Below are 25,679 nucleotides of genomic sequence, written 5' to 3' on the forward strand. Positions count from 1 at the left end.
CAGATCGAGTGTACGTCCAAAGGAGTGTCATTTCTTATATAGTCAATGTTTCAGCTCTTTATGGATGGGTGTCATTGTGATTTACTTTTAGTTGATCTACTGCAGATCGACTTCTTTTCTGAAGGGGATCATCTACCCAGTAGCCAGTGTTTCAGCTCTTTGTGGATAGGTATAACAATAGATCCACTGCTGGTGGCATAAATTCTCCCGAAGTCAGATGTTTCAGATTTCGTGGATTGATGTCATTATGATTTACATGTACAAGCAAAGCAGTGGATCAGCTGCTGACGTACTGTTTGTCTAAATGGGCATCATTTTCCTTTTAGTCAATATTTATGCTGTTTATGGATGGTTGTAATTGTGATTTTCTATCAGTTCCAATGGTATTCATCTTTCTATGAACTAATGCTTCAGCTGTTAAACTATTGGTTAAAATAGCTGTAAACTTAATGTACCATATGGGATCCTGTATAATTTGACATGATGCATTATCCACCAAAGATTGGGATAAGTTCGATATATGGATCAAAGATATTGTCATGAAACATAAATTTCCCTAATTTTCAGTTTGCGTTTATAGGTACTCTGGGCTTGACCTATGACCTATCAATAGGGTCTTTTTCTTTTGAAGTGGCAATCTCCAGCTTAGTTTGGTAAAAGTTGGATATGTGGTTCAAAAGAAAACATGTGAAAACCAAACTGTTGCCCAAATTGCCAAAACTATTTGGACCCTGACCTTTGGGCCAAAAATCAATATGAGGTATTAACAAACCAAGATTGGTAAAAGTTGGACATGCGATTTATAAATAATATTCAGATACCATAATTTTGCCTGTGTCCGTATATCAATAGCTGTGGTGACTTTGACCAGTGACCAGACTGCCTAATTATGGATTTTTCAAAGGCCTTCGATAAAGTAAGTCAGTCTACTAATACACAAACTGGATCACTATGGCATCAGAGGTAAAACCAACAAATGGATACAAAATTTCCTACTGACAGGAAACAAGTGGTAGTTGTACAAAGTGGAAAATCTGATACAATCAATGCAGAATCAGGCGTCCCACAAGGTTCAGTACTCGGACCCAGTTTGTTCCTTTTCTACATAAACGACATGCCAGAAGGTATTCGCTCAAGGGTTAGACTCTTTGCAGATGACACCATAGTATATCTGACCATAGCACCAGACGCAGACAGTGAGAATTTACAAGAGGACCTCAACAAACTAGCAATCTGGGAAACAAAATGGAAAATGGCCTTTCATTCCGATAAATGCAATGTACTAACAATTACAAGAAACGCAAACCTATTGTTAGAGCACATACTGCATGGCTACACCCTGGAACCTGTAAAATTTGCTAATTATCTATGTTGTACCATAAGCTCAGACTTGAAATGGAACGAACACACCAGAAACATCTGTAACGAAGCAAACAAGACCATTGGATTTCTGAAACGAAATCTCAACATCAACAACACCACTATAAAGAAAATGCATATAAATCCCTAGTCAGACCAACCTTGGAGTATGCATGCACAGTATGGGACCCTTTCCAACAGAACAACAAACACCGGCTGGAAATGGTACAAAGAAGAGCAGCAAGATACGTCACTAACAGATATCACAACACCTCATCTGTAATGTGACATGCTTACCCAACTCGAATGGAAAACCCTTGAAGATCGGAGAAAAGCAGCAAAACTTGCAATGATGTACCAACTTGCCAACGGGATGGTAAATGTTAATACAAAAGACACTCTCATTCCACCAGACAGAATATCCCTTAACTTAAACAGCAACGGTTTCCAATTTCCAACATGTAGAACAGAAGTGAGGAAAGAATCGTTCTATCCAAGAACAATAAGGGACTGGAACGCACTACCACTCACCACCACCAGTGCAGGTAGTCTTGAATGTTTCAAGAATTACCTACATGAGACGATTTAGACCACTGTCCAGGATGTTTTTAACCTCACTGTTACTGTATATAGAATGTATAGCACAAATTTTCACATTATTTTTATATAAAACATTTACATGCACATCCAAAAGTGGCAAAAAAATCAGTATATTGATGGTGGCCGCAAAATGGTAGAAGTAGAAGATAACTTCCTGAAACAATTTTTTTCTCCAAAATTTCAGTCTACCAATAGCTGGTCTAACTTGAACTTACCCCAAAGTCACTACAAATCTTTCTCTTTCCGTGGAGCATTAGCAAGCCAAGTTTGGAAAAGGTCTTTATTTCTTATGGCTCAAATGATTTTGTCCAAAAACCAAAATGTTGATGCTCCTGTATAAGGACCCTGGACAGTAGGTTGTAATTTTGCTTTGAACTAGTTTTCAATAACTGTGAGTACTTTTAGATTGGTAATTTATGTATGTTGTCTTTTTGTGCTTCAAGCTGATCTGATTAGTTCAGCCCTTTCCAACAGATTTTTAGTTTGTTCACAGTCCTAGATTAGGGATTGGGTGTAGGAGGGCTCCTAGCAAACATGAATAACCCCACCCCACCACATTCTGTATGTGACTGTATGATATATACAGCAAAAAAGACAACCATTGAATGTTACAGACTGTTATTCAGTGGTCGTTGTCTTTCACATTTGTTATTTATAGTTTACTATCCAGTATCTGTTTAGATCATTGATGAAGCCATACAGTGACCTTTAGTTGCTAACTGAGTAACATCCACATCACTTGGTCTCTGCTGAATAGTTGTGTCATTGACAATTATACCATATCTTCTTATTTTTATATATAATTAAGTAACGATGTAAAAAAGAAAACAGAATGAATAATGTCTTTGAAACAGACTATTAATACAATAAAAAAAATATTTATAGACCAAAGTTATATATGTTTAATACAATAAATAAATCAATAAATAAAACGTTAAAAGATATAACAAAACTAAAATAAATTGGTATGACAGATCAATAAGATATATAAAAAAGGCAACAATTTAAATAAAGGACTATACCCTGATGTAGCATAAAACATATTACACATCTACTGTGGATTCATTTATTTTTGCAGTACCAATTTTCATGGATTGAGGAAAACTTACTTATTTCTTGGATATTTGATTTCTGCATACATTCCTAAAAATAGTGTTTAACACCACTTTTAAGCACCGCTTTTGGGCTATTTCGTGGCGGCCAGTTTTTATTGGTGGAGGAAGCCAGAGTGCCCGGAGAAAACCACCGACCTTCGATAGAAAAACTGACAATCCTAGTCAATTAAGATTGGAGTCGAGTGCACCCGCACAAGCAGGGTTCGAACTCACAACCTCAGTGTTGACTGGCTAGTGATTACAGTAGTAACTACTTAGACCACTCGGCCACCGAGGCCCTCCTAAATCCAAGAAAATTAGTATCCAACAATTAATAATGAATCCACAACACTATTCACAAACTTTAATCTTGGTCCCAAAAAACTCAAATTGGTCAGATCTGCACCAGTATTTTCTCCCCTGGGATGAAGCGGGTCTTCATTCTTGTATTCTTCAATCTTTCAGGAATTTTTCCTTTTTTTTCAGCTTTGTCCATTTTGTCCATTCTGTATTATTTTTTCCCATATTTCTCTATTCTTTATTTTTATTAATTATTTATTCTGTTAACCTAGTAGTTCAGACCCTCTTTTGTTATTGTAGATTTAATTTGGATTAAGAGTTGCAGAATTTTGGAAAAGAATCAGATGAAGAACTTATATGGGAGACTTTCATATATCATTCCTGGTATTAATTCTAACTCTCATAGTAGGTCAGATAATATCATAAAACCGTGTCCAATGACGGTCTCATACTCAAGATGTTAGAATTGCTCAATGTGTCTCTAAGGGCCAAGAGAGCTAAAATACAAGTTTAGTGAATAAAATCTGAAAAAAACAACAGATTTATCTTTTTCCACTTTAAAGACTAGAATTCTGTTAAAGGTCAGTTAATATGACACCATCTCTAAATTTTTCTTGTGTGTAGTCAAAATAAAAATAGTTCAGTGAAAGCAGACCAGTAAAAATGCACTAACAAGCAATTGATAACAGACAATAGGCCTATACCAATACATAACATGTAAAAATTGGATAAATACAAATGATTTGAAAATATGTCAAAGGCATGAATCAAGATTTATAAGACCAGAAAAAAAAGCAAAGCTATGTTGGGTAACATGATAAGTAGCTTTGTCCTTATATACATGTGTATATCACCATACATATTGTAAATATATTGTACTATAAAATAAACTTTCACCAAGAGGAGTAACAATTTTTAGTTATATGGTTTAAGAAATATGACTAGGTAACAAATAACAGGAGCTGACACACTAAAATGTCTCTCCTGCTGTAATACTTGAATTATTCTAAAGTTTAATAAATTCTGAAAATAAGGTCAAGGTCAAATAAACATATCAGTTTCACATATCTTGGGATAGGAGTATATGTCCATCTGACATATATGTCATATGACTTTGACCATATTTCCATGATACAGTGGTCAAATGAAGTTAACATTAAATTTCAGGGATTTGATCTGTTCCTCAATAAGGGAGCTACCATTTGATTTTTATGGGGGGGGGGGGAATTCTAGGATGAAATTTGAAAAAAAAAACTAAGTCCATTTATAAGTAAAATACGGAAAAAATGGAACAAAATTTTTTTCAAAATTTCCTTCTAGATACTAGCTTTTAATCATAAACAAGCTTCTGTCCAAGTTTGGTACAAATCCAGGACAGTTTAAGAAAGTTGATAAAATTTTAAAAACTTTAACCACAGAGTGAATGTAATGTTAACTGGCAGAAAAACTAAGTCCATTTATAAGTAAAATACGGAAAAAATGGAATTTTTATTTTACAAAATTTACTTTTGAATATTATCTTATGATCATAAACAAGCTTCTGTCCAAGTTTGGTAGAAATCCAGGATAGTTTAAGAAAGTTATTAAAATTTCAAAAACTTTAACCACAGAGTGAATGTAATGTTTCCTGGCAGAAAAACTAAGTCCATTTATAAGTAAAATATGGAAAAAATGGAATTTTTATTTTACAAAATTTACTTTTGAATATTATCTTATGATCATAAACAAGCTTCTGTCCAAGTTTGGTAGAAATCCAGGATAGTTTAAGAAAGTTATTAAAATTTCAAAAACTTTAACCACAGAGTGAATGTAATGTTTCCTGGCAGAAAAACTAAGTCCATTTAGAAGTAAAATATGGAAAAAATGGAATTTTTATTTTACAAAATTTACTTTTGAATATTATCTTATGATCATAAACAAGCTTCTGTCCAAGTTTGGTAGGATCGCTATGTCTCGCTTTTTCGACAAAAGTCGAAGGTTTGACAAAAAAAGGCAGGATGACAATTTATGAAAAAAAAAACAGGATAAACTAATAAAAAAATTCGTAAGGGTTCCACGGAACCCAGTGTCTCGCCTACTTTTGCTGTTAATCGCAGGCTCAACAAAAATGAGGAAAAAAATCAATAAAAATATTCCTTTAGATACTATCTTTTGATTGTAAGAAGCTTCTGTCAAAGTTTGGTATAAATCCAGGATAGTTTATGAATCTAATAAATGTTTTAAAAACTTAAACTGCAGACTGTATTTAATGTTAAATGGAAGAAAAATTAAGTCCATTTATAAATAAAATACAGATAAACAGGTACGAAATTTTAACAAAATTTCCTTCTAGATACTAGCTTTTGATCATAAACAAGCTTCTGTCCAAGTTTGGTACAAATCCAAGATAGTTTAAGAAAGTTATTAAACTTTCAAAAACTTGAACCACAGAGTGAATGTATTGTTTCCTGGCGGAAAAACTAAGTCCATTTATAAGTAAAATACGGAAAAAATTAAAAAAAAAATTTAACAAATTTACTTCTTGATACTATCTTATGATCAAATACAAGTTTCTGTCCAAGTTTGGTACAAATCCAGGATAGTTTAAGAAAGTTGATAAAATTTTAAAAACTTTAACCACAGAGTGAATGTAATGTTTCCCGGCAGAAAAACTAAGTCATTTTATTTTTACAAAATTTACTTCTAGATACTATCTTATTACCATAAACAAGCTTCTGTCCAAGTTTGGTACAAATCCAGGATAGTTTAAGAAAGTTATAAAAATTTCAAAAACTTTAACCACAGAGTGAATATTTGTGGACGCCGCCGCAGACGATGCCAACGTAATGTAGGATCGCTATGTCTCGCTTTTTCGACTCAAGTCGAAGGCTCGACAAAAAAGGCAGTACAGAGATTACAACTAAAAAAAGTGCAGGACAAAAATTTTCATCCTAGCCCCCCCCATAAAAATCAAATGGTAGCTCCCTAACCATTGTTGCACAATAGGTCAACAATATTTTGGTATGTTGGTTTTTTTAAGGAGATGTCTAGACTATTTACATGTATATTAATTTTCAGGAATAGGTTTACTCCTCTTACAGTATATAAGCATGACATGTCATGTCTGGTTACTGAATCTTGAATTCATAATCTTACCACCATGGCTATATCTGTAGGTGAAGACCATATGATACTTGTCAGACAGACAAACATTGTTTACATCTTTATACAGTAAATCTACATCATACAAAGTGGTTGATCTGCCATTCACAATACCTGAGGAACAGACCTGATTCTTAAAAACAATTTACCTTAAGTAATTATGACAAATTTGATAACGAATGGCAAGTACAAAATGCCTCATCATGAACCTTCAACAAATTTTGATCTTTCAAAGTGAAAGTAGGGATAAGAATTTAAAGTTTTGCTTTTGTTAACACTGTTAACTTTGAAAAGTAATACCGTATAGAGGGTTATTTTCCTGGGTGTAAAATTTCGCGATTTGGGGGCAACAAAGTATACGAAAAATTTTGGCGGTTTTTATTTTGGTGGATTCTTAGATCCCAATTAAATATTTTGGTGGATACTGAAATTGTTGCATTTAAAAAGTTGTAAAACTTGACAAACAAGTGTCTATTGTTATGGTTGATTAATCATTTTTTTACCGAAATGACCTCTTATTTATTGATTAGTTTCTGATACAGTTAATCATAAGAATACCGCTAACTTAGATAATTATTTGTTACAGGTATTCAAACGTCTTGTAAATTTTACGATTGATTAGATTTGACCGGACCTTTGATGTACTTACTAATTAGGTTACAAAATTATCATGCGTGTTTACAACTCTTATATTGTTTGACACTAATTAATATGGGGTAATTACCTGATAAGAGTACCTTACACTCTTATTCTAATTGACACTTATTAATAAGGGTATACACACCTGACAGTCATTTTATAAAATACATTTATGTACAATGCCCTTTGGCATTTATCTTGTTAAAACTAACATATACCGTTATTGACCTGCCAACAGGGAAAAATATTTCGTTTACAAAATCCTTTAACCATGTAAACTTCGAAACTACCAAACGTATGCATAAATCTTTCGCGGAATTTATTATCGCGATTTTCGTTTATCCGCCAAAATAAGCGAAAATAAACACCCCGCGAAAATAACCCGCTATACGGTAATAAGTCTCTGACTCTCATTTTAACAACAATTGTAACCTGTATGACAACAGAGTTAATCCTTCAGCATAAGATAGTCTTTTAAAGTCCTAGGTATCTCCAATTTTGATATAGAGCTCAAAATTTCACATCCAAATGTGCATCTGCTAATGAAGTGATACCTAATGGAAGCTCTGCATAATCTTATTAATGATGGTGGCTCTTTACATATATCTCTCATCCACTGGTGAAACTGGTCTTGTTCAGGAGTTTTCCCTGGTAGATACATCCATGTTTCAGGGTAAAGATTCCATCCACTGTTAATCAAATATGTGCCGGCTTCAAAATATCCTGTCCACACCAACATACAAAGAGGAGAGTGTCTTGATGCTACACCAGAGCTAAAAAAGACAAGTGTAAAACTCAGATGAAACCAATAATAGTTCTTAAAGCAAAGATCTTAAGTGCATGTATAAATCAACAAGATTAAAGTTTTTTTTACACATTTGTTTATATGAAAAAAGGAGATGTGGGGTATACGAAAGAAAAAAAACAGCAACCCAACGAAAAAATTAACCAAAATAAAAGATATCTAAAGGGCAAAATAAAGTCTTCAAAAATAAACAGGTGTTTACACAATATGTAAAGCTCTAACCTTCCAGGCGTTATTAAAGTTGGGAATGAATTTAACAGAAATAATCAAAGATCTGCACTTAAAACTCAATTCTCCAAAGAACAAAATACATTAAGAAATGACAACTTATTTTCGTGGATACTTTATTTCGCGTTATATTCGGCTGTATACGCGTTCTTGATGAAGGTAAATCCAAAAAGCACTTTTGACGCATGAAATTAATAATGTGTTGTTTTAATTTTTTTGCCATTCTAGCCCATTTTGTAGCCATTTAATTTTGGGATTTTCAAATTAACTTTTAGTTAAATAAGGAAAGATCCAAGTTTTACATATTTGTGATGATTTATATTTGCGATATTTTATATCTACTTGCAAAAGTCCCAAAAAATAAATCGCTTATGAAAATTAGTTGGTTCACAGTATACAAATGTATAAATAGGACAGTCAGAACTTTTTCAGGGACCAAATTTGTCTAACAAGTTCTAGCAAACTATGTACACAATGCATGTTAATAGTAAACATTTGTTTGTAATTTTATTTTTGATAAAAAGACAGATACAGACATCAAGATTGATTACATGTGCATGACGTGAACAGTTTCACTTTTTTTTTTAAAGTAAACTAAGTAAACTTAAAGCCTTTCATAGATTCTGAATGAAGGGTGTGACAGTCAGTTAGAGATGTTAAATACACAATAGTATCATCTACAAAGAGTCAAACTTGACTTTTAAGGTTGTCTGGCAAGTCATTTATATATTATATAAGAAAAGGACATGGGCAAATGACAGAGCCTTTAGGGGACACCAGACAATACAGGGCAATTGATTAAAGTGTGACCTGCATCAACTACCACTTTTTGAGATCTGTAAGATAACCATGTCTACTATTTGTATTGATATGGAAATAGTCTAATGTTTAATCATTATTGTTTATTCCAATATCAATAGATACATTGTAATACTGAAACAATAAAAGAGAATTTGGGACTTTAATTACCTTTCTCTAATGGATAAGTGTGCCCCAGCTTCAACCAGTATCTTGAGGGTAGAAATAGCGAAGTTATTGAGTGCTGTTTGGAATGCACATGTATGTAGAGGTGTGAATCCTTGTGCATCGACTACATTCAGCTCCGCCCCAGATTGAACTAATAAATCCATCAGTTGGTCTCTTTTCTCTTCTTTAAATAAAAATAAACATTAAAATAAACATGATAAATGTCATCCCTGCATATTCAAACATTTAATCCTGACACAAGATATGAATCAAATGATCTTACTAGAGAAAAATCTTTCTTCAAATATATGTTTTGAACATTATTTGTCGATATACATTTAACAAATATATACATATGTCAATTCTATATTATATGAATCTATATAGCATTTTAAAGAATATTACTTCTTTAAATATTGAAAAAGGGATAAAATGTCCAACAATATTAACATTTAAATATAACATAACAAAATAAGCCTGTATTTAAAGTAGATACATGTATAAACAAGCACATTACAATAAATTAACTCAAATAAACCTACATTAGACTGTAAATGGTTCATATTCAATTTAAATTACTTACTTTGCACTTTCTGACATTTATGTAGAACTGTTTCCCTTGTGCGATTGACAGCCCTAAGGTTTGCACCAGCAGAAATAAGCTTTCTAGCCACATCAATATTCCCCGATGAAGATGCCAATAGCAATGGTGTCTCGTGGCCTGGTTCCCTTACATTAACATTAGCACCATGTTTAATAAGAATTTCAACGATAGCAGCTGATCCTACAGTAACTGCTGACACTAACGGTGTGTGGTTTGATAAATCAGCACTGTTCACATCAGCTCCTTTGTCAATTAACAACTGAACACATTCTGGTGACTTTGAAAAAACAGCATATTGCAAGATACTTCTTCTACTAGAATCTTTAATTTTTAAAGAAGCTCCATGGTTTAATAAAATTTGGAGTATTTCTAAATTACCTCTGTCTGCAGCATAATGTAAAGGTGAACGACCATCTAAATTAGCCAAATCTAAACACGCCCCCTTCTCACAAAGTATGTTGACAATATCTACATAACCATTCTTAGCAGCTAAATGTAAAGATGTCAAACAGTCGCACTGACGCTTGGTCTGAATGTTTAAAGAACCTACACGATCAGCAAGCACCTCTAAAGCCTGTGGCTGATTGCACAAAGCTGCAATATGAAGTGGTGTGTATCCTTCTTTTAATGTTTTAGCACTAGACACATTGGCACCATGACTTATCAAAAAATTTAACATGTCAGTGTCACCACTTTGTGTTGCTATATGGATTGCTTGGTACCCTTTGTTGTCCGAATAATTCAAAGGAGCCCCATGCTTCATTAGGATCTTAACCATATCCAGACTACCAACTTCCACTGCATAATGAAGGGCTCTTCTTCCTTCCTCATCTGAATACCTTAAATTTAGTAAATCTACATCTTCAACAAAATATTCAAATATTTTTTGCTGCTTTGTTTTAATAGTTTCAAAGAAGGCTTCACAAATACCTGAACTACTCAAAGATGTTTTCTGAGTAATATATCTTTTTGTCTCGGAAAAATTTCCATCCTTAATTACCTTCTTGAGTAATCTTAATTCAAGGCTTTCATTTGTTTCCATGTCATCAGAGATTTATTTATTCTGAAAGGACAAATGTAAGTATCAATATATAATAAATGGTGTGTCATATTACTTTTTCACATACACAATGATATAAGATATATAACAAATGAGTCATTTGCATTTTTATGTTCAAATGACATTCATTAAATAGCTGACATTTTTTTCTTCAAAATCTAATATTAATATGATTTTATACATATCAAAACTTCTTTCATTTATAATGACATGGGAGAAGTGAGGAACAAGGACAGTTTTGCTCTTAATGTGAAGCTCTCATCATAAGCAAGTACTATCACTAGTACAGCTATTGAATCATCTATATTTCTGTTAGTAGACCAGTAAAACAAGAGTACTTAAATATAGGAGCTTTATAATATTAGTTACAATAACAGTTATTGGATAATAGGCAAAACAGTTAAAACATATTAACAAAATAGCAATTATTTTAATGGATTTGATTTTTGATTTTTTGGTGTTTTAACGCCACTTTTTAGCACCGCTTTTGGGCTATTTCGTGTCGGCCAGTTTTTATTGGTGGAGGAAGCCAGAGTGCCCGGAGAAAACCACCGACCTTCGATAGGAAAACTGACAATCCTAGTCAATTAAGATTGGAGTCGAGTGCACCTGCACCAGCTGGGTTCGAACTCACAACCTCAGTGTTGACTGGCTAGTTATTACAGTAGTAACTACTTAGACCACTCGGCCACCTAGGCCCCCTGTTTTAATGGAAGTTAATTAAATAGTTGATTATTTTATGTTTACTGTTTCTACCTATCTATTTTCATTGAAGGCAGAAGGGCAATAATATTGTAATTAGCTTCAGTCATATACATTGAACAATTTTGTAATTTTATATTGCTGATTTTAATACAGGTTGGGAAAGATCCTCATATTAATGGGTCTTGTCCCCATTTATATGTATTATACCCAAAATCTGGTATCTACAAATTTATTTATGGTGATAACAAATTTCAATACTGGATTTTAGGATATTTGCTGTGATGGTGCATATGATTATGTAAAAACGTTGCCCAATGACTGAAATATGATGATCCCAATAAAAGCTAATTACTAAGTCATTAACTTTTTTCTCATATGAACTATGGTCTTAAAAGGGAAAATGTTACCATTTACATGAATGTGTGGGCCATGACAGCTGTTATACATGTAATGAAATACAAAATTTTAATTTTCAGCACTGTAAAGGTGAAACGGTAGTATCTACTTTCCGGGAACTTGGTTGCTCTTTCGTGTACCCTACTTAGGACAATATACATGTATCTGAACACTGTGATTGAACAAAAAATACAGCATCAACTGAACATATTTTTCCAAGTTGTGGAATGAATCAGGTGTAGAAAATATAAAACATTTGTTTCTCGGTCTTCCTTTCATAAAAATGATGCAGAGGCTATTTTACAAACTTGTTACAGGTCATGTCTACAATCAGTGTCGAAATGAGACATGGATGTAAATTGTAAAGCACAGAAAGGGATACTTAAACACTCCTGGAAACGTTCTATGTTTAGACTTGACCATCCAGCAGTATTGGATTTCAGAAGACTTGAAAGTCTTCTTCCACTAAAAAGGCCAAGTATTAATTTGACAGGAGCAAGATAACATAGTCATGATAGTCACAGGGTAGGATAATATGTTATTTTACCCCCACTCATCAAATCAAAGCAATTTTATTATGATGTCATGTATTTGATCTATCTATGACATTACAATGTATATATGTGTGAACCGATTGCTTCCCTTAGTACATGTAGTAGATACTTAGCCAGCCGTAAGGGGTTAAGCAGTCAACGTATATTTGTTCCGTCTAACAGAAGTTCCACTGGAAACTTTGTTATAAACAATATCATAATATCTGTTCCTGTTGGAACAAATATTCTATACCATTTATTCCATTAGGAACATTTACTGTAATATTTATTCCAGTGGAAATAATATCCCAGAATATTGTTTCCATTTGGAACTTATATTATGAAGGAACTTCTATTCCGTGACACCTTGTAACACAGACATGACAGAGGTCCCGTGTTCAAGTCCTGGAGGAAACCATGTGATTTTGTAAGAAGAATCATGCTCTCCGGTTACATTTGGCGCCTAACTAAAAAACCCACAGTGGTTAGAGAGGATTTCTAGCCAGGGTATGTGTTGTTTGAGTCATAATGGTATGATGACTCTTGAAGTAGGGAAAGTGTGACGGAATTGCTTCCCTTAGTACATGTAGTAGATACTTAACCAGCCGTAAGCGGTTGAGCTAGGGAAGTTCTTCTTTAGCTCAATCCGTTAAAGCGCTGCCTTGTAAACACGGAGGTCCCGTGTTCGAGTCCTGGAGGAAACCATGTGATTTTGTAAGAAGAATCATGCTCTCCGGTTACAGATGTATTTGATCTATCTATGACATTACCATGTATATCTGAATTTTCTACCTCTTTTCATTTCACTGACGTGCACAAATAGGTAATAAATATTACTTACCTCCATATCTGCCCTGTTATAATGATAAATTATTTATCTCTGTGTTTAAGAGTTATGTTAAATATAGGTATGGTTTGGAGACTCAGTAAGGTTTTGAGTAAAGGATAGTTTAGTATAGCTCTATATGGGTTGGTATACCAAAGTAAAAGAAGTCAAAACTCTAACCGGGCAGATATGGTTAAAGACGTATATAGATATTATAATTACGGTTCATCATAACTTTTGGCAAAATTGGCGGTATAATTTACACCTCAAAACATACATATTTGCCAGTCTGTTTGTTTTTGCATGAGTTATTTGCCATTTTAATGTAAGCAAATAATTATAATTCGTACGTTTGTTTATATTCACAACAACTTGGTCATTGTCACTGCTTGTGACTTTGTACTGTCTTTCCCGGAGGGTATCTCGATGCCTGTCATCAGCTGGTCCATTGTTTACATTTATCACCGGCAATAGTTATCTTACATACGTTACCGTTGTATTATCCTCCGTTCTATTCAGAACAACCTCCATAATTATTAGTCGGGGATAACCCTATAGTAATACGTCGGTCGAAGCAGTGATCGACAATGACCAAGTTGTTGTGAATATAAACGAATTAATTATCAGCGTTATTTGCTTACATCCTGTCATGTAAGTCAAGATTGCGTCAACCGATTGTCGATTTTTTTCTCGTTTTTTTGGTGAATTTTGGACAGTCACTGTACACTTAATAGTATGTGATAAAAAAAATGGAAATTTTAAGAAATATCTTGTGTTAGAATTTCAGTAAAAATTGACATGAAAGTTATCATATGCTATTCAAAATTAATTCCCAATGACAAAAATTGATTTTTTTGTGACAATTTTTCTCCGGGTGTCATTTTTTTTTCAAAAGTTATTTTCTGTTAAAAAATCCCAAATTTGAGAAACATCTTTTTGTGCCAGGATTTCAACAAAATTCTTCACATAGGTATAGGCCCCCATATGCTCTAAATGTTTTTTCGAAGTCAACTATGGATATGATAAAAAGTTAGTTTTGTGAAAGTATATAAAACAAATTCAGAAATGTTTTAAAATTAAACGATTTTAACAAAAAATTTATTTAAGGTGTAGTAAGTTATTTCAAAGTGAATGAAGTGGACATTTTTTGTTGTTAAAAATTACACTGTGAAATTTGGGTAACATCTTTTCGTGGTAGGTTTTCACCAAAAATTGATATATGTATAGGGATAATATGCGATTCCATATTGTTTCTTGATGTTATTGTAACGTGTAACGGGCGATCAATGGATCCGTATCTGAATAAATCAGGATTTCAAGTGTTCAACTCAATTTTTTCACCACAACCAGTTGTCCTATTCAAAACAATCAACACATCCATAAATGGATTTACAACGAAAAATATATACACAGCACAATGCACATAAATCAAAATGCAAGGTGAAGTACCTCATTCACAATGCATAAACACACTGTATCATAACAGAATGCAATCACTATGTAACATGTATCAGACCGATTTATCCAAAATGTCACTAACAGATTACTATGCAACATGCATACGGCCCTTTGTTACACAATGTCACCAACAGATTACTTTGCAACATGCATCAAGTAAGTATCACACAAAACGTATGAACACAAAATCACATATATACAATTTCTATTTACAACGTCCACCCATATGTAGTATCACCTTGTTAGTCTGCAACTAACCACAATAACACAATGACACAATTACACATGCACAAATCCTACAATGCACAAGGAATATATATATAAACACAGCTGAACTCACGCACTAACTATCCCTTTGAGTTCCCACACAATGAATATTATTCAAACTGGTAAGGTTTAACACGGTGCATTTTCACTAATACACTTCCACAATATTACAACACCAGCAAGTATACACCTTGTATTCTCACTAATACAAATCTATGAAGTATCCACACTTCCACATAGTACAACTTGCAACACCAGCAAGTATACAAATAACTTATTATATAAGTTTCACTTTATATCACAATCACTATTGCAATATCCACATATAAATCCGAACACTATTCATATATATCCTTTGGAATCACTTAATTCACTCTACTTAACAGTTGGAAAATAATCCCTGATGTTATCACTTCAACGGTCCACATAAAACTGACAAAGTTTCAACAACAAATGGAAGTTTTTAACGACCTTGACTGGCTGTACAACAACAAATGGAAGTTTTTAACGACCTTGACTGGCTATACAGCCCTTGCACGGTCGGCTCGGTGCCCGAAGGCGTTTGGTGAGCGTTTAAATAATTTTGTGCCATCGGTCAGGAACAGGTGGTGGACGCCATTTTGGTAGGCCGCCATCTTGGTTTTGTGAGTTGTTTTGGTTTTTCTTTTGTTGACTATTTTGATGTTATGTCTTCACAACGGCTGCTTTCAGGGCCAGATTGGTCAGCTTGGCAGCCCGCTAACCTCGATGATGGAGTACTGGTAGATGAGTCTCGGACGTAGTATAAACGATGACAGGAAGCCTTATCAGGACCAAAGTCGTGAGACAGTGAAATGGTGGTCCTTCATCTAACACCTAGGATGACTCCTTGAATACATCTGACATGCTGAGAAATCATCTATCAAAGTGGTCATTTTTCATACCCAAACGCTACCATAGTGCCGGCACTATTTCCATTGGACATATATACATCAAGACAAAGCCTTTTCCCGCTTTGCCACTTCACAATACCAAACAACTTTGGTTAGATTCTGACCATATATATCTTCAACTATATATATATCTTCTGACCACAACGTCAGGCACCATTACATCTGACAATAATGTCAGGCTACCCTTTTGTCCATCAGGTCTAAACTGATGACATCACAAGGCACAACCCGTAGATACAAAGTCTACCTTTATGTCCAAATTCCAGTCAGCCATATCAAACATATTGAACTTTCTTCTTATGCACAAACACTATTCACAGGATTTCTCTTTTTGTCCGAATAAAACTTTTTAAAACTTCCTACTTCAAAATATCCCTGTTTCTAACATTAACCTCTTTCCTATTAACGTCTGTATTTTGAGCGTCACCGCCAAAGAATAAATTTAAAAGGTCCCTAACAAATTTTGCCTCTGCAGCGGCCCCAAGGAGCCTACTCTTAACGAAATCTGCAGGAGGGGTCTTTTACATGCACAGGGCGTGACATGTTCCTGTACATGGGGCCTCGGATTTAACGTCCCCATCCGACGGACTCATACATACACACTTTAAACTCTATGTACACTATATACACATATGATACATCTAATCATCTACTCTTCACAGTGATCATTTTCTCCAAAACGCTTCCTCTTTTCAGGCTCATGACTACTTTCTTCCAAACACTACAGTATCTCTAATTAGTTCAACACCATCTGTAATTCCTGAATCATTTTCATTTTGGAAAGAATTAGAGGCTGAAGGCATAAAACTGTGTCTTAAGCTGTATTCCAATTTTTCAATTTCACTTGTTAAAAATGCAATATCCGAATCAAACAGATTTTCTGCCATTTCAATATCAACTGACTTAATGTTCCTTCTTACTTAAAAAGAAATGATCTATGACAACTAAGACAAAAACTTAAAACATTGAATATTACAACTGGTATAATCATACATGAATTTACAGTAACGAAATAAACACACATGCCAAGAAATCCTCGCTAAAAATTCCGGTCTACCTCCTACGGCACTCATTAGTAGCTAAAGATTTGATTTCATTCAACAAATTAATTTATGACCTTCATGTACGTGTCGCTTAGAACACGGCCATATATCAAATGGTAAATATTAATCATCCATGTAATTTGCTCTATGGGGTGTTTGCAGAATTTCAACGGAGGCAATTTCTTGGCATGGGAGAAAGGAAGAAAGACCATTCACAATTTGTCTTACATTTGTTTTTCTCTTTTTTAATTAAATAAAAAAAATAATAAACCTTTCAAATGTAGAGTTCAAAAGATAAAAATATTCCCTGTGGAACACCTCCCCTCCCCCTTTTTTGTACTCTCTATTTTCAACCCTCGAATCAAGCTTTCCAATCTAAATAAAATTAAAACCTTGCTGTCTAACCAATCTATTCATGTACCGGACCGGCAAATTTCTTTATTTAATACGAAAATCTGCAGTGCCGTTATACACATGCACGTTGTTTGCTTGGAGTCCCCGCCCGAAAAGATAGAAATAGCCTAACTCCAAGATACTATATTCCTGCATCATGTGATTTTTTCCACGTGGAGCTTACATTTGAATAAATACCGAACATGGAAAGTGAAACTACAATTCAAAACATAAAGTCCAAAGGCACAAATAAGAAAAAGAATGTTTTTTTTTTGCAAAGGGTGCCGGGGTAATTCTCTCTGTGTTCAAAATATACCATGATGAAATATTTGCCACTGCCCCTTTTCTGTTCTATGAATTCTAACCCTGAGTTTTCTATCTGTAACATGCCAAGAAATCCTCGCTAAAAATTCCGGTCTACCTCCTACGGCACTCATTAGTAGCTAAAGATTTGATTTCATTCAACAAATTAATTTATGACCTTCATGTACGTGTCGCTTAGAACACGGCCATATACCAAATGGTAAATATTAATCATCCATGTAATTTGCTCTATGGGGTGTTTACAGAATTTCAACGGAGGCAATTTCTTGGCATGGAAATCCCACCGCTTGCCACCAAATTTGTAACGTGTAACGGGCGATCAATGGATCCGTATCTGAATAAATCAGGATTTCAAGTGTTCAACTCAATTTTTTCACCACAACCAGTTGTCCTATTTAAAACAATCAACACATCCATAAATGGATTTACAACGAAAAATATATACACAGCACAATGCACATAAATCAAAATGCAAGGTGAAGTACCTCATTCACAATGCATAAACACACTGTATCATAACAGAATGCAATCACTATGCAACATGTATCAGACCGATTTATCCACAATGTCACTAACAGATTACTATGCAACATGCATACGGCCCTTTGTTACACAATGTCACCAACAGATTACTTTGCAACATGCATCAAGTAAGTATCACACAAAACGTATGAACACAAAATCACATATATACAATTTCTATTTACAACGTCCACCCATATGTAGTATCACCTTGTTAGTCTGCAACTAACCACAATAACACAATGACACAATTACACATGCACAAATCCTTCAATGCACAAGGAATATATACATAAACACAGCTGAACTCACGCACTAACTATCCCTTTGAGTTCCCACACAATGAATATTATTCAAACTGGTAAGGTTTAACACGGTGTATTTTCACTAATACACTTCCACAATATTACAACACCAGCAAGTATACACCTTGTATTCTCACTAATACAAATCTATGAAGTATCCACACTTCCACATAGTACAACTTGCAACACCAGCAAGTATACAAATAACTTATTATATAAGTTTCACTTTATATCACAATCACTATTGCAATATCCACATATAAATCCGAACACTATTCATATATATCCTTTGGAATCACTTAATTCACTCTACTTACCAGTTGGAAAATAATCCCTGATGCTATCACTTCAACGGTCCACATACAACTGACAAAGTTTCACAACAAATGGAAGTTTTTAACGACCTTGACTGGCTATACAGCCCTTGCACGGTCGGTACAAAGTTACACTGTCTTGAGCTGGTTTATATACTGCCATCTGGAACGGTCCATTATACTTGAAGGGGTGAAAATCAAGACTAATCCAACTTTAGGGGTGTTTTAATTAATAGATGGTGCTCCAACTATGGAGAAACTTATATACATATAGAAACACAATAAATAGGAAAAGACAACTGGTATTTCACATCAAAATAAATGAACTATGACCGATTTTCGTTACATTATAATATGGGGTAACAGTTAGTTATTGTGAGAGAAAACAAATTTTGAGAATAAACATACTTTTGTGTTATTGCCTCTGGACGTTAAGCAAACAACAATCAATAAACCTTTTTGTGTATAGGGATTTCAACAAAAATACAAGTCTAAATTGAAAACAACGTTCAAACCTATGATTGCGTTGGATAAAAACCGCAATTTTTATACGTGTGCATGCAAAACAAATTTCTTAGTAGAGGGGTCTAAATATAGCACAAACAACATTTTCCAAAAGACCAAAAAAGTGAAAAGTATATTTTAACAAAAAGCATTTGACTAGCATGTCGAACAACAGATGTTCTTAAACCCTGCTGACTGCCATTGGCGATTGCCAAATAAACGAACCACCAGATGTAACAAAATGGATCTTAATACTTAATTTAATACCAAACAGAAAACAATAAACTTGCGGAAAAGATGGTATACCGCAAACAAAAGTTGCACAAATTAGTACACCATATCCGGATTTCGACACTAAATGTCTCTTCAGTGATGTTAAGAATCGAAACGGTATTTGGAAGGCCATATAATTTACCTCAATTTAGGATAGACTCTTGAATTTTGAAGAGTCGAAATAGGATGAACGGATACATATTTATATGAATAATATGCATTTCAATTAAATTGTTTTCTGCTTTCAAAATTGTGGTAACCAGGGGCGTAGCTGCCGGTAGGCACTTTAGGCACGTAACTACACATAATTTTTTCACAAATATTTTTTTTTATTAAAAAAATAATAAACAACGTTATCTGTAGATGCACGTGAAGTCGTCAAATTCTTTAATTATCAAACGTCATTTGTACACTAGTCTATTATCCTTAGTGAATAAAGTATTTGATAGAATTTATGTCATTATATTCCACCTTATATAGAAGCTAAAAGCTAGAACTTTGGTTCAGATCATTTCACTTCTATCCACAAATACTTGAATGAACCTCAACATGCTCAAAACCCTGACATTTTATTCTTAGATACATGATTTTTTTAATTAGTTGTTGTTGGCTTTTAACTAGCGTTCCACTTGGTCTTCATCCGACCTACAATAAAACCCTTGCCAAAGTTGGGCGTCCGTTTGGCAGTGCGGGATATATAATTAAGCCCGATGCCTAGTGTAGAGAGAATGCAACGCATTCTGCTCGATCGTTAAGAACACTTGCAACAACCCTTTGAGGGGTTCGTATGTGGTCTGCTGAAAGGCAAAATTTCTGTTCCTATCCAATAAACCCTAATTTTCCAATGCATAGCATTTCCGTCCTGAACATGCATGAACTATTTGCCACTGGACGTTTAGCAATCAATCAATCAATCAACTAGCTTTCAGTAACTTCGAGTACTCTCAGATCTACCCTAATTATTCAAATTCCCAAGAAGGTAGGGATTTTACAGTACAAGATATCAGAAAACATGAATTTCTTGAATTTTGTTGGATAGTATGAACAGAACAGAACTTCTGCATGAGGCATGGACTGTGTGTGTGTATGAATGGTCGATGCGTAGTCCAAAGGATAGTATTATTATATAGTAGTCTCAGTGTTTACGTGCCTATTAAAAAAAAAAACTTGAAAAAGAAGGATCATCAATATGTAAGTTATCAATAGACGTACATATCAATTATCCTCAATCAGAAAGGAATAGATATGAAATACTAAACAGGATGTACTGCTTAATTAAAGGGCTACGCTGATCTACGCTGGGCAATGCATATTGTAAATATTTTTTTTTATATTTCCGATTCAGCGGTACTGCCGGTTAATTCATCAGTCAGAAGTTGTTGTAAAATTAGGTCTTTCCACTTTTCTGTGGAAAGACCTATTGTATTTGTTCTGATTATTATTTTTTTCTTCTGCCAAATTTTGTTATCGCGTAAAATTTTTGTTTCGCAATATGTCGCTTAGATATTTCTTATATAGTATCATACAGTTTATGCGCTTTTTATTTTCACCCATTCTAAGCCGAACAATTTTCTTTGTAAGAGTTATCTCCCTATACACTGTTTATCAAGTGTGTGCATCTCCTTCGTAACAAAAAAAAGATATCGACAAAATTCTTTTTTTAAATTGTTCGTTCCATCCTCAGGAAATTTTGGCTAATTTGGATCGAAGAGATTCGATGAAATTTTAAAGGACTTATCTACCTTTACCAAATAAATTTGTCGGTATGTTTTTTTAACTCATAAACCGTTAACCGTATAACCCTGGAATCGTTTTATTTGAGGTCCAAAGGTCCTAACTTAGAAAATGAGGTCAAGGTCAAAGGTCAAGGTCAAGTTCTCAATTTTGACTTTTCTTTGTTTTTGCATTTTCTCAAACACTTTTAAAGATATATATGTTTGCTTTATTGTAATGAAGATATGTAACATTTGGTCTGAAACAATCTAATGGCATCTTATAGGAGTTAGTGCCCCTGCAATGTCCAATTATAAGGTGAATTGATTATTACTTCAACTTGGTTCATTAAAAAGCCATATGACCTTTTACAAAAGGTTGGATGACATATGACCTTGAAAAATGTCAACCGGAAGTGACCTGGAGAAAACCGGAAGTAGCCATTTTTGCACTTTCTTCATGGAAAAGTACTCGGAATCCATATATTTTGTAATTTTGATACATTAACTTATCACTGAAGACTAGAAATGACTTTCGATAAACCGGAAGTGGCCATTTGTCTCCTGGTTTACAAGCAAAAGTATATAGAAACTATATATTTTTGGAATCAGTGTGAAAGAAACCGGAATTGACATTTACTTCACCGGAAGTAGCTAATTATCTCCCTTATTTCACTCAGAAGTATATAGAAACCACTTATTTATCGCATCAGTATGAAGAAACTTATGATAAGATGCCAATTTTAACTTTGAGTAAACACGAACTAGCTTCTTTTCAATAAATTTAAAAATTGCTGTGGAAAGACCTTCAATTGTTCTCTGAACAATTGGTTTTTAATTATGTATAATAATTCTTCGAACTTTTCTTCATGTATATTATCATGATAAAATGACCAGTCAATTTTATGTAAATTTTATGTTTTTTTTGTACACAAAATTTTGTAACTAAAATGCTGAAAATCGTTTTCCGTCTGGGGCTTCGACCCCTGAACCCCCAACCAGGGCTCTGCCCTGGACCTGCTGGGGGCCTTAAGCGGCCCCACATCCCTTGTCGCAATTTGTGCCTACAGTTTATTGGATACCTAGCTACGCCCCTGGTTACTTACTTTTTGTTAAAAAATTATCCAGTTTGAGAAACATATGTTTTGCTAGGATTTCATTGAAAATCGATATGCAGGCATACTTTTCTATCCCATATAATTCTCTGTGTCAAACATTCTTGGTTGCCCAGTATTTACGAAAATGCTCACCAAAATACATAGTACTGGAATTTAAACGTGAAAATCTCACAGTAAGGGCATCCGATACAATTGCACGTTGCATCGTCATTTTTATGGTTTTGAAATATGTTGAAGTCTTAGAAAAGTTGTAAAGAAAAATTTAAAAATAAAACATGGGTAAACGATGTTAAATACTTTACACCAGTCCACTACTTACGATTTCTGCAATATCTCTCTCTATACAAACGGTATCTACCTAACTCATCATGTAGTTAACAGTATACACTTTACTTTTCAATTTGCTACAATGTATGACCAACATTTGTGAATTTTCTTCATATTATCAGATTTTTTATGTCCACAGACAATCGATAAGTATGTCAAAAAGAGAACGTTACGACTCATTGTGTGGGAGTAAATGTTTACAAATTTATAGATTAGGCCCTATATTAAGTAAAAGCATTTAATATATAGTTATTTTTCTTGTTAGACCATACTTTCGTGGTAACATCTTTTCAATAGTAAATGAATTGCTTCGCCAAGCGCAGCTGGATACGACCGCAGAGGTCCAACCCTGAACAGTTGGGGCAAAAATGGACACAATATTCGCGCCTGATACAGGTCTGAATTTGGATTGTAATTAAATGTTTGACACATGATAGGTTTCTGGCACAGAATAACTGTAGTCAAAGAACTTAGAATTGGTTATATGATTTGAATTTATATTCATTTTTTTGCTTTTGTGCAATACACTATGCCGTTGCGAATTGAACCCCCCCACCCAAAAAAAAAAATTTACCCCCCTTTTTTTGCTTTTGTGCAATACACTATGCTGTTGCGAATTGACCCCCTCCCCCCTAAAAAAAAAAATTTACCCCCCCTTTTTTGGCAAAAAAAGAAAAAATTGCCCCCCTCACAATTTCTTTTTTACCCCCCCCCCCCCCCCCCCCTTTTTCCAAAAAAAAAATCTTTCCCTCAAGATATGGTCATAATCTCAATTCAAATTTCCAATGGAGTTTGCAACCATGATAATTACCCATTTAAATACACCATAAAAGTCTCAAAATAGAAAATGACATACATAATCATGGCTAAAATTAATATTCTTTAATCAGCATTTTTAAATAGTAACTTCTAAAAAAAAATTGACACCTCAAGACAATACAACATTTCTGTATACATAATTTAAAAGCAGTGTAAGGGAGGTAATCCAAACATTACATTGTACTTTTTTTAATTGTCCAGTAACCAGGAAACCCTTGTTTTTCCCCCTTTTTGTCCCTTATTCCTAAACCGTTTGAGCCATAACCCCCAAAGCAAATCCTAACGATCCCTTTGTGGTATGGAAACGTGTGGTATAATTTTAGAGAGATCCATACACCGTTCCACAAGTTATTGTCTGGAAACTAAAAAAAATGCTTATTTGGGCCCCTTTTTGGCCCCTAATTCTTAAACTGTTAAGACTATAACCCCCAAAATCAATCCCAACCTTCCTTTTTTTAAATTTCATAGATTTCTATTTACATTTACTAAAGTTATTGTCCGGAAACCAAATGTCTTCGGACGACGCTGACGACGACGACGACGAAGACGTGATACCAATATACGTCCGCAAATTTTTTTTGCGGTCGTATAAAAACATGTTTCATGTAAAACTAACAATATGTTGAAATAGTCTATATCATAAGATAACCGTGACACGTATGTTTTATAAAATAGAAAGGGAATTATGATGAATAATTTCTGCATTTATGTTTTTGGGTTGATCTTTACTTTTTGTGTTGCTCTGAGTTCAGAATTAGGTAAGTTAGCATTTGTCTGAAAAAAATTATTCGTCTTCTGTTTTTCAGTTTTGCTTGTTTTTAATTTGTGTGCGGTATAATGTTGAGCGCATAGATCTCTAGAAGTCCCAACCCCAACACCGCAAAGTAATGATGACCAGTCCAGCACCATGTCCAATGACGACTTTTTTACGGATATATTCATATTCAGATAGATAAGAATTTAAAAAGTTCACACCAAATGAGTTTAATTTCTAATAGTAATTTACGCAGTCAGAAATTTCGAGTATTTCGAGGAGTGTGGAAAGTTTGATTTTGAATTGCAAATTGTTTATGTTTTTTTAACTGTCTGCGTTCTTGCATGAATTATAAAAAATAAGAATAGAAAGCTTTTTCTATTAATAATTTATACCTGTTTTATATTTTATTTGATATTATTTACATGTTTTAATTATTCATTTATTTGTCCAAACTGTGCAGAAGATATCTTCATAGTCATATCTTATATATTCAGTTTGAAGATATCTTTTGAACAAATACTTTATGAAATATCTTGTACAGCTTATAAGATGTATTTAAAATTATATAAGATATCTTAATTATTTACTTTATTATATATCTTCTTTATTTCATAAGATATCTCAGGAACATATATATTGACATAGATATACTGTTCCCAGGATATCTAGAAAAAATGAAATAAATATAAAAACGGATTGCCATAGGATACCGATCGAGGGTGTCACGTGGTAAAAAAATGTGAGAACATTGATTTCTTGTAGGAAAGATATTTCAATCTGTTCACGAAACATGAGAAATTATTACTTTTATCATCTTGTCAGCATTCACGAATTCGATATGACATAGTATTGTAGTATTGTGTTCTGAATGAATAAATGAATATTTTTTTCTCAAAAAACATAAATATGCTACACCAAAACATACTATGACGTACATGAAAACACAGACAGAGAACAATAGTATGATGTTATTGCAAATTTAAAGTAATACAACTATATGAGATCTTATATTCCATGCAGTATTAAAATAATTACATAATTTGATTGTAAGAGACTTACTTGACGCAGGAACATATATACTAGTATTGACATACTGTTCCCAGCTTGACGTTTGTAGTAGGTACACAAGTTAATGCTGAATAGGCCAAGAATAATAATACTTTCGTAATAAGTTTTCACACATATCTGCATATACGTGAATATAACAGAAGACAAAACACATGTAGAAGTAAAACAGTACATAATGATGCCAAAGAATTCTTGTGGCTTAACGAAGTTAACCTGTTGATTAAGAAATCTGCTGACAAAGAATTTATGCCTATTAATATACACTATAACATCGCCCATTTTAATTT

The 25,679-nt window shown here is 33.8% G+C and overlaps 1 protein-coding gene across 1 annotated transcript; it reads right to left on the reverse strand.

Annotated features, from left to right (window-relative positions):
• Nucleotides 1-2,837: 2,837 nt before the first annotated feature.
• Nucleotides 2,838-13,713, reverse strand: LOC127728649 (ankyrin repeat and protein kinase domain-containing protein 1-like). The gene is made up of 4 exons (XM_052236187.1): nt 13,607-13,713; nt 9,716-10,799; nt 9,136-9,316; nt 2,838-7,906 (listed from the first exon to the last, which is right to left on the reverse strand). The coding sequence occupies exons 2-4, from the start codon at nt 10,776-10,778 to the stop codon at nt 7,582-7,584; spliced, it is 1,569 nt and encodes a 522-aa protein (XP_052092147.1). The 5' UTR covers nt 10,779-10,799; nt 13,607-13,713; the 3' UTR covers nt 2,838-7,581.
• Between the last annotated feature and the right edge of the window lie 11,966 nt (nt 13,714-25,679).

This window comes from Mytilus californianus, unplaced genomic scaffold (assembly GCF_021869535.1).
Source record: "Mytilus californianus isolate M0D057914Y unplaced genomic scaffold, xbMytCali1.0.p SCAF_2, whole genome shotgun sequence".
Classification (NCBI taxonomy): Eukaryota; Metazoa; Mollusca; class Bivalvia; order Mytilida; family Mytilidae; genus Mytilus; species Mytilus californianus.

Excerpts from the sequence above, each read along its gene's own strand:
- LOC127728649 (XM_052236187.1), bottom strand. The coding sequence starts at position 10,778 with ATGGAAACAAATGAAAGCCTTGAATTAAGATTACTCAAGAAGGTAATT. Across the intron at positions 9,317-9,715 it reads TAAATGTCAGAAAGTGCAAA|AAGAGAAAAGAGACCAACTG; the intron begins GTAAGTAATTTA and ends TTTTATTTAAAG. Across the intron at positions 7,907-9,135 it reads CACTTATCCATTAGAGAAAG|CTCTGGTGTAGCATCAAGAC; the intron begins GTAATTAAAGTC and ends TGTCTTTTTTAG.